Genomic DNA, 14,608 nt, shown 5'->3' on the forward strand with positions numbered 1-14,608 from the left:
TCCTCCAGCTCCATTTTTTTTTCCCTCAAGACTGCTTTGGCTCTTCGGGGTCTCTTGTGTCTCCATACAAATTTTAAGATTTTGTGTTCTAGTTCTGTAAAAACTGCCATTGGTAATTTGATAGGGATGACATTGAATCTGTAGATTGCTTTGGGTAGTATAGTCATTTTCACAATATTGATTCTTCCAATCCAAGAACATGGTATATCTCTCCATATTTTGGTATCATCTTTTAATTTCTTTCATCAGTGTCTTATAGTTTGTGCATACAGGTATTTGTCTCCCTAGGTAAGTTTATTCCTAGGTATTTTATTCTTTTTGTTGCAATGGTAAATGGGAGTGTTTCCTTAATTTCTCTTTCAGATTTTTCATCATTAGTGTATAGGAATGCCAGAGATTTCTGTGCATTAATTTTGTATCCTGCTACTTTACCAAATTCATTGATTAGCTCTAGTAGTTTTCTGGTAGCATCTTTAGGATTCTCTATGTATAGTATAATGTCATCTGCAAACAGTGACAGTTTTACTTCTTCTTTCCCAATCTGTATGCCTTTTATTTCTTTTTCTTCTCTGATTGCCCTGGCTAGGACTTCCAAAACTATGCTGAATAATAGTGGGAAGAGTGGACATCCTTGTCTTGTTCCTGATCTTAGAGGAAATGCTTTCAGTTTTTCACCACTGAGAATGATGTTTGCTGTGCGTTTGTCGTATATGGCCTTTATTATGTTGAGGTAGGTTCCCTCTATGCCCACTTTCTGGAGAGTTTTTATCATACATGGGTGTTGAATTTTGTCGAAAGCTTTTTCTGCATCTATTGAGATGATCATATGGTTTTTATTCTTCAATTTTTTTAATAGGGTGTATCACATTGATGGATTTGCATATATTGAAGAATCCTTGCATCTCTGGGATAAATCCCACTTGACCATGGTGTATGATCCTTTTAATGTGTTGTTGGATTCTGTTTGCTAGTATTTTGTTGAGGATTTTTGCATCTATATTCATCAGTGATACTGGTCTGTAATTTTCTTTTGTTGTAGTGTCTTTGTCTGGTTTTGGTATCAGGGTGATGGTGGCCTCATAGAATGAGTTTGGGAGTGTTCCTTCCTTTGCAATTTTTTGGAGGAGTTTGAGAAGGATGGGTGTTAACTCTTCTCTAAATGTTTGATAAAATTCACCTGTGAAGCCATCTGGTCCTGGACTTTCGTTTGGTGGAAGAATTTTTTTTTTTTTTTTTTTTTTGCCATACGCGGGCCTCTCACTGTTGTGGCCTCTTCTGTTGCGGAGCCCAGGCATCGGACGCACAGGCTCAGTGGCCATGGCTCACGGACCCAGCTGCTCCACGGCACGTGGGATCTCCCCAGTCCGGGGCATGAACCCACGTCCCCTGCATTGGCAGGCGGACTCTCAACCACTGCGCCACCAGGGAAGCCCTGTTGGAAGATTTTTAATCACAGTTTCAATTTCATTACTTGTGATTGGTCTGTTCCTATTTTCTATTTCTTCCTGGTTCAGTCTTGGAAGTTTATACCTTTTCAAGAATTTGTCCATTTCTTTCAGGTTGTCCATTTTATTGGCATAGAGTTGCCTGAAGTAGTCTCTTCGGATGCTTTGTATTTCTACAGTGTCCGTTGTAAATTCTCCTTTTTCATTTCTAGTTTTATTGATTTGAGTCCTCTCCCTCTTTTTCTTGATGAGTCTGGCTAATGGTTTATCAATTTTGTTTATTGTCTCAAAGAACCAGCTTTTAGTTTTATTGATGTTTGCTATTTTCTTTGTTTCTGTTTCATGTATTTCTGCTCTGATCTTTATGATTTCTTTCCTTCTGCTAACTTCGGGTTTTGTTTTTTCTTCTTTCTCTAGTTCCTTTGGGTGTAACGTTAGATTGTTCGTTTGAGATTTTTCTTGTTTCTTGCGGTAGGCTTGTATAGCTATAAACTTCCCTCTTATAACTGCTTTTGCTGCATCCCATAGGTTTTGGATCATTGTGTTTTCATTGTCATTTGTCTCTAGCTATTTTTTTATTTCCACTTTGATTTCTTCAGTGATCTCTTTGTTATTTAGTAACGTATTGTTTAGCCTCCTTGTGTTTGTGTTTTTTCCAGGTCTTTTCCCTGTAATTGATTTCTAATCTCATAGTGTTGTGGTCAGAAAAGATGGTTGATATGATTTCAATTTTCTTAAATTTACTGAGGCTTGATTTGTGACCCAAGATGTGATCTATCCTGGAAAATGTTCTGTGTGCACTTAAGAAAGTGTAATCTGCTGTTTTTGGATGGAATGTCCTATAAATATCAATTAAATCTATTTGTGATTGTGTCATTTAAAGCTTGTGTTTCCTTATTTGTTTTCTGTTTGGATGATCTCTCCATTGGTGTAAGTGGGGTGTTAAAGTCCCCCACTATTATTGTGTTACTGTCGATTTCCTCTTTTAGAGCTGTTAGCAGTTGCCTTATGTATTGAGGTGTTCCTGTGTTGGGTGCATATGTATTTATAATTGTTATATCTTCCTCTTGGATTGATCCCTTGATCATTATGTAGTGTCCTTCCTTGTGTCTTGTAACATTCTTTATTTTAAAGTCTATTTTATCTGATATGAGTATTGCTACTCCAGCTTTCTTTTGATTTGCATTTGCATGGAATATCTTTTTCCATCCCCTCACTTTCAGTCTGTATGTGTCCCTAGGTCTGAAGTGGGTCTCTTGTAGACGGCATATATATGGGCCTTGTTTTTGTATCCATTCAGTGAGCCTGTGTCTTTTGGTTGGAGCATTTAATCCATGCACGTTTAAGGTAATTATCGATATGTATGTTCCTATTATCATTTTCTTAATTATTACAGGTTTGTTTTTGTAGGTCCTTTTCTTCTCTTGTGTTTCCCACTTAGAGAAGTTCCTTTAGCACTTGTTGTAGGGCTGGTTTGGTGGTGCTGAATTCTCTTAGCTTTTGCTTGTCTGTAAAGCTTTTGATTTCTCCATCGAATCTGAATGAGATCCTTGCCTGGTAGAGTAATCTTGGTTGTAGGTTCTTTCCTTTCATCACTTTAAGTATATCATGCCACTCCCTTCTGGCTTGTAGAGTTTCTGCTGAGAAATCAGCTGTTAACCTTATGGGAGTTCCCTTGTATGTTATTTGTCATTTTTTCCTTTGCTGCTTTCACTAATTTTTCTGTCTTTAATTTTTGCCAATTTGATTACTACGTGTCTCGGTGTGTTTCTCCTTGGGTTTATCCTGTATGGGATTCTCTGCACTTCCTGGACTTGGGTGGCTATTTTCTTTCCCATGTTAGGGAAATTTTCGACTATAATCTCTTCAAATGTTTTCTCGGGTCCTTTCTCTCTCTCTTCTCCTTCTGGGACCGCTATAATGCAAATGCTGTTGCGTTTAATGTTGTCCCAGAGGTCTCTTAGGCTGTCTTCATTTCTTTCCATTCTTTTTTCTTTATTCTGTTCTGCAGAAGTGAATTCCACCATTCTATCTTCCAGGTCACATATCCATTCTTCTGCTTCAGTTATTCTGCTATTGATTCCTTCTAGTGTGTCTTTCAGTTATTGTATTGTTCATCTCTGTTTGTTTGTTCTGCAGTTCTTCTAGATCTTTGTTAACCATTTCTTGCATCTTCTTGATCTTTGCCTCCATTCTTTTTCTGAGGTCCTGGATCATCTTCACTATCATTATTCTGAATTCTTTTTCTGGAAGATTGCCTATCTCCATTTCATTTAGTTGTTTTTCTGGGGTTTTATCTTGTTCCTTCATCTGGTACATAGCCCTCTGCCTTTTCATCTTGTCTATCTTTCTGTGAATGTAGTTTTTGTTCCACAGGCTGCAGGATTGTAGTTCTTCTTGCTTCTGTTGTCTGCCCTCTGGTGGATGAGGCTTGTGGAAGTTTCCTGATTGGAGGGACTGGTGGTGGGTAGAGCTGGCTTTTGCTCTGGTGGGCAGAGGTTAGTAAAAACCTTTTCTTGGTGCATGTGTTTGGAGGGAGAGATCTCTCTCTCTCCCTCTTTTTATAAGGGCATTAATCCCATCATGGGGGCCCCACCCTCTTAACCTCATCTACACCTAATTACCACCAAAAGGCCTCACCTCCTATAACCATCACATTGGGGGTTAGAAGACTTCAACATATGATTTTCTGGGGGTGACACAAACATTCAGACCATACATATAGATTCACAGGAAGTTGACAAGATAGTACAGAGATGCCCTGTGTACCTTTTACCTAGTTTCCCCTAATGCTTCCATCATATATGGTGATAGCACAATATCAAAACCAGTACACTGTGTGTGTCTTGTTCTGTGTCATTTTATCCCATGTGTAGGCCTGGGTAACCACCAGGACAAAAAGGATACAGAAGAGTCTTATCACCACAAAGGTCTCCCTTGGGGTCCCCGTTACAGTCATTCCCCTGCCTCCATGACCCCTGACCCCTGACCCCCGGCAACCACTGATCTGCTTTCCATCTCCACAGTGTTGTCCTTTCAAGAGTGTTAATACATATGTGGACTCATACGGTATGTGACCTTTTGAGATTGGCTTTTTTTTTTTTCCACTCTGCTTAATGCCCTTGTGATCCAAGTTGCTGTATGAGTCCATAGTTCCATCCTTTTAATGGCTGCATAATATTCCACACACACAACTGTGCAACTTTTCTCCTCCAACTGGAAGAAATCCTTTCCTCCTCCCCAGTCTCCCTCTCCTTTGGAAACCACCACTCCCAGCGTCTTTCCCTGAACTTATTTCCATTACCTTCACCTGGACCCAGTTAAGCCTCCACCACATCCTTGCCAGGTGTTCTCCCTTTGCTGAGCTGGGAGGAGCCGGGTTTGGGAGGCACAGCTGTTCAGCATTACGGTAAAGGTCGGTTGCAATGGCGGCTGCAGGGCCTCCAGGCTCCCCAAGCTTTCTCCTCGTTTCCTTTTACCAGTGAGTTTTGATGGCCCAGGCCTTCTGAGTGCAGCCTTCATGCCATGGATTGAGCAGACGCCAGAGCTTTCACACCAGAAAGCAGCCGTATGCAAGCCAGGAGGACTCTCACCAGAAACCCACCCTGCTGGGCCTGGATCTTGGACTTCCAGGCTCCAGAACTGTGAGTAAACAAATTTCTGTTGTCCAAGCCGCCCAGTCTATGATATTTTGTGTTATGGCAGCTAGAGCCAACTAACATACCTCAATTAAATCCTTCCAAGAGCCAGTTAAAAGAAACATAGCAACTGTAACAATGCCTGAAGTTGCCCTTATGGAAAGCAAAATTGTTTTAAGTTCCCATCCTGCTAACTTATTTTTACTCTTGTCCTCTCTTTTTTAAAACTGGTTAATTATTAAATTAGCTTTCATTTTATAGATGTTTTGTCCAGTCACTAAAAGTGAATTTAATTGGCTGTTTGTGGAGTTTTCTAAGTTTATTGCTTGTTCGGATCAATTGGAAAGTGAAAGCTGAGGGGTACTGGCTCAGATTTTTAAATACCATCAGCCTTGGGCTGGGTCTCCTCCTGGGGCTTTGTCAGCACTTCAGATTCAAGATCTTGATTCTTTAGGGAGAAGTCCACAGTTGCTGCAACATTTCAGATAACCCTAGACAAGCTGATAGCTGTATGAGAGAGGTAGAAGTGTATTATGCCCTTTAAATTGAATTTTGAGTTCTTCATGAGAAAAAAGATGGGCTGGGTAATCTTATAAGTTTGGATTTAAAATTCATTGATAGCGTCTGATGTTGAAAGATCTTATCCTAGCCCCCTTTTCACTGTGAGAAGAGCAGGGCTAAAAATTATTTCCCTAAATGACTTTTTTTAGCCAGCTGATATGAGTTGCCACAAATCAAAACCCTGTTTTGTTCAAAACGCCTGCATTCTCGGTTCACTTTAGATTTTCTGGGCCTTGGTAACATTTGTAGGTCTTTTTGATCCACATAGTTGCTGGGACAGCTCAATAAATGTAGGTGCTTACTATGATATGTAATTAGCATGAGTTTTTTGGGGTTTTTTTTTTACAACTTGTTACAATCACACTGTAGATGGCATTTTGCATCTTCAAAAAAGGTAAACTGGGACTTAAAGTGTAAATCGTTAATGATGGCTTTCAGGTGCTTCCTCTGAAATCTTTAATGATGGCTTTCAGGTGCTTCCTCTGTGTTAGTTCGCCCCGGGAGCTCCTGGTTTATGGCTAGTGATTCTTGGAGTCTGGTTTACATCTGTAGCTCTGGGTGCCAGTTCTTAATCGATCCTGGGTTATCACGGGCGGTGTGTGACTCCAGCTTTGCTGGTAAATTCTGGAGATTCCTGCTAAGATGGTAACAGTCAAGGATTCAGGATGAAAAATACATCAGTGTTTCCCATGGATGCAGGTAGGGAACACGGCAGGAGAGCTGGTCTGCGTCCATCTGAAGGACTGCCTGTGAGATTGCCCACTCAGCAGGCAATGAGTCTCGGGGTGGAGTGCTGGTGGCTTAGAGTTTGGTACAGAAGCTGGGCTGTGGAATGGATTGAGCAGCCTCTACGTCAAAAGCTTCAGCTAAAAATGTTCCCAGTTATAGGTATTTCCAGAACACCTGCTAGAATCCCATACAAAGCCTTGGCTTTATTTTATTATTATTTTTTTGGCCATGCTGAGCAGCTTTCAGGATCTCAGTTCCCTGACCGGGGATTGAACCTGGGCCACGACAGTGAAAAGTGCTGAGTCATAACCACTGGACCACCAGGGAGGTCCCAAAGCCTTGGCTTTAAAACCCACCAGGTTCAAAGAGCAGGGAGCTCCTCAGCCATATAAGAGCAGTCCTTTCTCCTTATAATCCCTCCAGCCTCTCTGTGTGTTTGGTCTGAAACAGAAACCCAAGAGCTGGAGAGGAAGAGAACATACATGCGGTAGACACACTCTGACCGTACTCCCTTCTCCAAGGCGAGTGGCTGCCAGCCATGAACTTGGCCAGAGGAAAGGGAGTGGGAGTCTTTTGAGTTAAGACTGGTATGACGACTTACATCTTGGACTGAACAGCTTCAATTTCTCAGCTGAGACAGTGTTTCATGACTTAGGAGTGACAAGAAGTTTGTCTTTTCCCCAAGAGTGAGCAGAAAGTTACGCATCCTATCCAAGTCTTCATCCAGGGGCAGAGGAAGATTTTTAATGATAAGCTTCAGGTGTGCAGTACTATAATCACTACAGCGTAATCACCACTGAAGTCTGGTTACCATCCATCACCACAGCCTTGACCCCCTTCACCCATTCTTTGCCCAATCTTCCCCAACCCCTAGTCGTCTGGGAACCACTAATCTGTTCTCTGGATCTATGAGCTTGTTTTTATTTTACTGGGTTTGTTCCCTGTTTTTTTTTTTTTTTTAGATTCCACATGAGTGAAATCACATGGTATTTGTCTCTGTCTGACTTATTTCATGAACTTTAACACCCTCTAGGCCATCCATGGTGTTGTAAATGGCAAGATTTCATTTTTATGGCTGAGTAATATTCCATTGTGTATATATACCACATTTTCGTCTATCCATCCATTGATAAACACTTAGGTGGTTTCCATATCTTGCCTATTGTAAATAATGCTGCAATGAACATAGGGGTCCATAGATCTTTTCCAACTAGTGTTTTCATGTTCTTCGAATAAATACCCAGAAGTCGAATACCATATGAGTGTGTGGCAGTTCTATTCTTAACTTTCTGAGCAGTCTCCATACTGTTTTCCATAGTGGCTCTACTGACCTACATTCCCACCGACAGTGCAGGAGGGTTCCCTCTTCTCCACCTTCTCGTCAGCACTTATTATCTCTTCTTGATAAGAGCCCTTCTCACAGGTGTGAGGTGATAGCTCATTGTGGGTTTGATTTGCATTTCCCTGATGCGTGACCTTGAGCACATTTTCATGTGCCTATTAGCCATCTGTATGTCTCTGAGAATTGTTTATTCAGATCCTCTTTTGTCCCTTTTAAAATTGGGTTGTTTTTATTGTTGAGTTGTATGAGTTCTTTATATATTTTGGATATTAATCCCTTATCAGATATATGATTTGCAAGTATCTTGTCCCATACAGAGTTTTCATTCTGATGATTTCACTTGCTGTGCAGAAGCTTTTTAGTTTGATGCAGTCCCATATGTTTATCTTTGCTTTTGTTTCCCTTGCTTGTGGAGTCAGATCCCCGAAGACACTGCTAAGACGGATGCTGATGAAGTTACGGTCTATGTTTTCTTCTAGGAATTTTACAGTTTCAGGTGGACTGAATAGGTTGAATAGGGACTATGGGAAACAAATTTTAAGCCCAAAGTTGTTTGTTCAACAGACCAATTACATCTCAAAGCAAGGCCATTCAAGAGTCATGGAACTGGTTTCTGGGCATTTCTTTTGTAAATTATTCATGTGAGGGTCTATCTTATGCTCGTTTTGATTTCTAATGTTCATCCTATTGGTGCCTCAGTTAAAACAGATGGTGAGCATCCTCTTTAAATCTTTTTTGACACAATTACTGTTTACAATGTATAAATCAGAATTTAGAAATGAATGGGAGCACTGATCAGAAAACCTAATACTAATCATATGAAGGTCTCCTTGACTTCACGTCTTACCTGCACTAAAAGGTCCTTAGCCTCCTTCTCGAGCCATCGTGGGTAAAAGGGGCTGTCCATGCGGATGGAGTGGAAGAGTTCCTCTTCATCTTGCCCATGGAAAGGTGACTGACCTATTAGCATCTCATAGAGAAGGACGCCAAAGGACCACCAGTCCACAGAATGGTTGTACTTCTGACCCAGCAGGATCTGTGGGACCAAAAGGCAGAGACATAATTAATCGAAACGAGGTTGACTTGAAAACCCTGCATGGACTTTTCAGGGCCACTCAGGACATAACTGATGAAGAACAGTGCATGGTTTTAGCAAAGATTACACTGAAAACTGTAGCTTTTGTGAAGTTAATGATTGGATAGAAATAAGTGGGCAGTACCAAAGCTAAGCAACATTTTTGCATTTCAACATCTTTCTTCCCCCCTCTGGCCTTAAGCAAAACAACTAAATTGTACCATCAGCTCTTCATTTTCCTATCTGTGATGGGAGCCCATGGGTGGTAGCTTCAGACCTAAGAGAGCTGATGTGTATCTAAGCCCTTCAGTGCCTCTGAGGTGAATATCTAAATCAAACCCATGTGTTTTATGGACTTCTGTGGTCTTGAGTCTTTGCATAAAGTTCTGTAGCTAATCAGGCAGCCAAAGGGGTCATCTGACCAAGTCCACCCCTTAAACCTAACTAGTCACGGTTACGAAGAGTCGAATTTTGTGACTATGCCAAGAGAGACTAGGATAACAAGCTGATAGATGTTTGTGAAAATAAAGATCAAGTTGCAAACAGAATTTTGCAGTCTGCTGCGGACTTCCAGTATAAAAATGCTATCTACCGGCCTTAACTCAATATTTGAACACTGAGGTTAATTCTAAAGTAAAAAAAAAATAAACTTAGCCTTAAGGAATAGTGTAAAAGTAGACCCCGGGAGAATGATAAAATAAAGATGCACACACTGCGCGATCTTAGTTCAGGTACGTTTGCCTTAAGTGGGGCCCGGTTCACACGCAATTCCCAGGATGTGCCACAAGAGGGAGCCCAAGGCAACCAGAAGCTGCCCTGAGCATCGCATCTTGGTAAGCAATTTCGTTCGGTGGATTAATGGAAAGAAATTTGGAAGGATAGGAGACAGCTGAGGTGGAAATTAAGTCTTCCAAGGCTAGGGGATGTTAGTAAAGAATTTCAGTCTTAAGTTAGGAGAAAGAAGCAAAATGCCGATTCACACTCAGTTATACACTGTATGAACAGAATGTCTGCAAATGCCTGCTGAGGTGTACTGGGTGTTTCCCATACTTTGTGTTTATTTGTAAGCACCTCTGGGGTAGGTGCCGTTATCCCTATTTAACAAAGGACGGTGACTGAGGTTATGTGTCTTCTTTAAGGTTGCCTGGTTAGTGGGTTGAAAGCTATGTTCTGGACCGTGGTCTCTTGGGATTTTACTACATAATGTTCCTTTTCTATTATAATGTTTCCAGGATTTAAACTTCGATCTAATTCATGCTCAAATTAGTCTGTATTTTAAAAGAAATTGGTGTAGAAACAATGGCTGGAGTGGCTCTTTTTCTATCTCAGCCCCTGGTGCCTTCTTATGGCCATGCTGTCTTTTGTCCTGTTCTCTCCCCATCTTTACTCAAATAATTCAGATGATAATGACGTTACCACTTCACGTCAGAGTCCCTCTTTCTCTCTTAGAGTAAGAGAAAGCTACAGTTCCATCCACCTCTTGGAGCCAGTGATCTGAGGTCTGTACATGGCTCACGACATGATGTGCACAGGGGGGAAAGGGTCCTTAGAAACCAAGTGACCACCAATGCCTCTATGGCTCTGGTTTCCGAGTGACTCCTGCTTTCTCCAGGGAGCTGCTTCTAGCTACTGAAATTCCACCTGGACTTACTAAGTGGCTAGTAGATGTTGGAAAGTAGGGTGTCTCCCTGTTTAACTATTTTCTATTCTTTGTCAAAATGAGCGTGGACCTCCAATTATACGTTAGACCCTCGGTCCTATAACCATGACATAGGGAACCACAGAGCTCTGGGGAAGGTCTCGGGAGACGTGGGCTGGTGAGGCTATTCCCTGGTTTGAGGGAGCACAGTCTGCTTTTTCATGCATCGTTCCTGAGGCTGCCCTGAATGCACTTGTTTTTTGTGTTTCGGGCCCTCCGCCCATATCATTGAGGTCCCCGGGGAGAGGGCAATGGGTCAGTGAGTGAGATAAAGGAAAAGCTTCGCAACGGAGATGATGTGAGTGGAGCTTTGGAAAATGGGTGGGATTTTGATGGGAAAGGGAGAGGCTAGAGACAAAAGGCCCCATCTCCAGCATATGTTCAGAGATGGGCATTTGGGGTGCATGTCTTGGTGTGGTCATTCACGGAACAGGTGATGGGTGCTCTGAGCTGTGGAGGAGGAGACTAGACACTAAGGTGGATAAATCATGGTCTTTAGCTGTGAGAAATTCAGTTTACTGGCAAATGGGATTACACATGGGCTGTGGTAGCACAGAGGAGGAAACAACTGATTATTCCAAGAAGCCAGAGGCACCTTCAGGGAGAAGATGACTTTGGAGGTGGGAGTAAATCAGACCAAGGATTCCGAGGGCACGGCTAAGGGATATGAGAGAGAAGGAAACGGATGTCTCAGGACATATTAAGGACCTTCTCTTGGGGTTTTGGCTTGTACCCAGCTGACAGTGGGGACTTCCTGAATATTTTTAAAGGCGTGGCGTGACAGGTCTTCCCGTTAGAGAGGTAGATCTGGTGACGTGGTGGAACAGCGGCCCTCAGAACAGGGCATGCACCCCAGGGAGCACCCAGACGGCGTAACGCCGAGATACGGGAAGAAAATATTAGAACTTGTATTTATTCGAGTTTAAAAAATTCCAGTAGTGGCACTGATGCCCTCATTTAGAAATTTGACCAGTGACTAGGTTTTCCAAGGGAGGAACGGGAAGCCTCATCTCGGGAGGAGTTGGTGGTGGATTGGCTAGAGCATTCGTCTTCGGCACATCGTAAGGTGCGCCACTATTACGATTACTTCTTATCCTAAGGTGCGTCATTTGCGTTGCATGCCCAGTTAAGGGGATCGGTGGGTTCTGTTTGAACTAAACTCATTTTCGCAAAATGGAACGTCCTTAAAAAGTGATCTGCAAAGGAGACTTGGATTGAAGACCATGCTAACGATGCAGAGTAGTAAACGGCAAGTGCAGAGATCTTCCGTCCTCCTAGTACCAGCTCTTTGTCACGTTATAACGAAGCTAAAAACCGTGACCGTTTCGTTAGTTGTGACAGGAAGCTGGCTAAATCAGAAAACACTGTCGTGCATTCTGGACTTAGATCCACTCTCTCCAGCCACGAACCTTGCCTTACGTACACACTGTAGCATCTGTCTTCCAGTGTGCCTTTGTGAGGGCTCTTGCTCGGCTATGAGCCAATAAAACCAGCAATTGAAAGAAACCAAGCAGACTTTTGAGTGGCAGAATCATAAAGGGTTAAACCAAGATTTTACAAAGTTATTTAGCCTCATTATTTTAATAAAGCATAACATGTACTATTAATAGAATGCAACTTAGTTATTTAAAACTTTATTTCATCTTGAGTTCAGCCTGTTCCTTTTTCTGCATGTTTGATAACAGACTACATTAGTTGGTGATAATGTATAAGAAATATACATGTGCCGGGGATGCTTTTTAACTGATGAGGGAGCATGATCAGAAAGTTTGAAAATATGTAAAGATGATGCATTGGCAGTTGGGTGGTCGTAGAGAGGAAAGTCTGGGTCAAAAGGTATCACCAGGATCCAGACCAGAGGTGCTGAGGGCCTGGACCAGGGCAGCAACTGGAAGATGGGGCGGGATTGGAGAAGCTTGATTTAATCCCCAAAGGGATTCATTTTGAGGATCAAAAAAGAAGGGCGATTCTTAGTACAATCACGAGACTGGGGAGGCATGAAAACAGATGTGTGAACCCCTGAGGTCTGTATTTAGAAGGTCTTGGTGTTTGGATTTGGGAGGGGTAAGAAGGAAGGAGAAGACTTGGAGGATTCCAGTTTTCTGGCTCTAGGGGACTGGACGGATGGATGTGTATGTCACTCATCCAGAAAGGGATAAAGGAGAAGGGTGTGTGCATGTGTGTGGGGGGGCAATTTCAACAGAGAGTGGGTTTGGGATCTGTTATGATCGAACGGCCTGTGACAGTGAGTTGGAGATCTCTGCAGAAAAACAGACATACAGGTCTGAAGCAAGAAGTTTGGGCTGGTCATACTGATTTGGGAGTTGAAATCATAGTCATAGATACAGCTGTTCATGGAGAAGGTACAGAGAGAACAAAGGACCAGGGTGGAATTGTGTGAAGACAAGCAGGCTTGAAGATGAGAGAATGAGATTGGAGTTGCAGAGAGAAGCCAGTCTCTGAAGGTAAATTCTGGAAGATGCCAAAGGAAACAGAATTGGGAAGGAAGGATTGCCTGGGAAAGGGTTTGGCATAAGGCGTGTATAGACAGCATAGGTAAAAGCCATGATTTCTTGCTGACCAGAGGCCAAGCTTGAATTTAAACAAGGGGAAATCTAAGCTAAGTACATACGTACAGGGCAGAGTCTCCTGTTTCTTAGACTGAGGATGCGACAGTTACTTTGGCCATGACAGGGATCTGCTGCTGAATTTGTTTTGCCCAGGAAACCCGAGGCCCATCGCTGTCTATCCATCAGACAGCCGTCACCACTCACACACTTATCAGTAGTTGTTCATTCACTCTTTGAAAAGCTATCTATTAGCACCTTAATGTGCCGAGCCTTGAGCTCTGTCCTTGGATATAAAAGTGGATAAGATCACACGGATCTACACATACGATAAGTGGGGCAAAACTTTACACGCCTTGTAACAACATCCGTGTCCTGGTTCTGATACTGTACCATAGTTACGTAAGCTGGAACCAGTAGGGGAAGGGTAGATATGGGTGACATTTCTGTACTATTTTTGGCAACTTCTTGTGAATTTATAATTCTTTCAAAAGAAAGTTTTTAGAAAGCGAATAAGAAACAGCCTCTGACTTTAGAGCAATCACCCAGTAGTTCAGAGAGACCCAAAGATAGAAAAGCCGCGATAAGTTTGTGCTGCGGGAAGGACCAAGGGGGAAAGGCAGTGTCTCGTCTCCCTGGGGTGGGCAGCTGGCGTTGATGGAGGCCTTCTGAGCAAACTCTGATCTTCCAGGGGCTCAGAATATGAGCGCAACGGCTTATTTTGTTTTCTCTGTTGCTGTTTTTAAACTTTCATAGGCTCTCCCATGGGACCCAGGAACAGGAGAGAGAAGTGGGACCTCTCCAGGCTCACACAGTAGCAGCTTGGAAACCACAATTTAGGTTTTTCTGGCCCCACAATGAAACCCCTGGACTTAGGTAGATGCCTGTTCAGCGTCCGCCTGGCTCTTCACCAGTTGCTTCTTCTGCTTGGTCTGAGCAGAGTGACTATATTTTAAGGCTGGGGTGGGAGAGCCAGGATGGGAAGGGCCTGCTGGGTCCCTCACGCCTTGGCGAGGTGCAGGAGTTAGCGCGGGTACCGCGCCCAGTGCGACACTAGCGGCGCCTAGGTGCAGCTGCATTTGTCAAATACTCCGAAAAGCAAATACACATCCTGAACGAAAATAGTTTAAGGTCTTCTCATTTTCAGGGGAGAAGGAAGCAGTGGTGCTGGCCCCGGGGAGGCGGAGTTGTACGGGTGGGTGCAGAGCGGCGCGTCCTACCTCCGGGGCGATGTAGTCGGGGGTCCCGCAGAAGGTGTTGGTCCTGGCGTCCCCCAGCATGTTCTCCTTGCACATCCCAAAGTCCGCTATTTTGATGTGTCCATCTTTGTCTAACAGGATGTTATCAAGCTTCAGGTCCCTGAAAAACAAATCAGATTCGCACTTTAATAACACACGGTTTTGTTAACATGGACTTGCCCTGTGATGAGGGCTTGCACGTCCCGTCACAGCCTGAAGGGCAATGAGTAGGTACTTTGCTGGTCCTCCTGTCTCCTCCAGGGTCACTGCTTCTCGTCCTTGGTGTTTCCTCCTTGACCAGCGTCTCTTGCCCA

General features: G+C 43.0%; 1 protein-coding gene across 4 annotated transcripts in view; it reads right to left on the reverse strand.

The window, feature by feature from the left end:
• Positions 1 to 14,608, reverse strand: part of PRKCQ (protein kinase C theta) — a 148,625-nt gene that overhangs the window by 10,348 nt on the left and 123,669 nt on the right. For all 4 annotated transcript variants that reach the window (XM_019933224.3, XM_033852335.2, XM_033852336.2 and 1 more), the window contains 2 exons: positions 14,277 to 14,415; positions 8,563 to 8,751 (listed from right to left, as the gene is read on the reverse strand). In XM_019933224.3, coding sequence (XP_019788783.1) covers positions 8,563 to 8,751; positions 14,277 to 14,415 — 328 coding nt within the window. The remainder of the gene's footprint in view (positions 1 to 8,562; positions 8,752 to 14,276; positions 14,416 to 14,608) is intronic.

Source organism: Tursiops truncatus, chromosome 2 (genome assembly GCF_011762595.2).
Source record: "Tursiops truncatus isolate mTurTru1 chromosome 2, mTurTru1.mat.Y, whole genome shotgun sequence".
Classification (NCBI taxonomy): Eukaryota; Metazoa; Chordata; class Mammalia; order Artiodactyla; family Delphinidae; genus Tursiops; species Tursiops truncatus.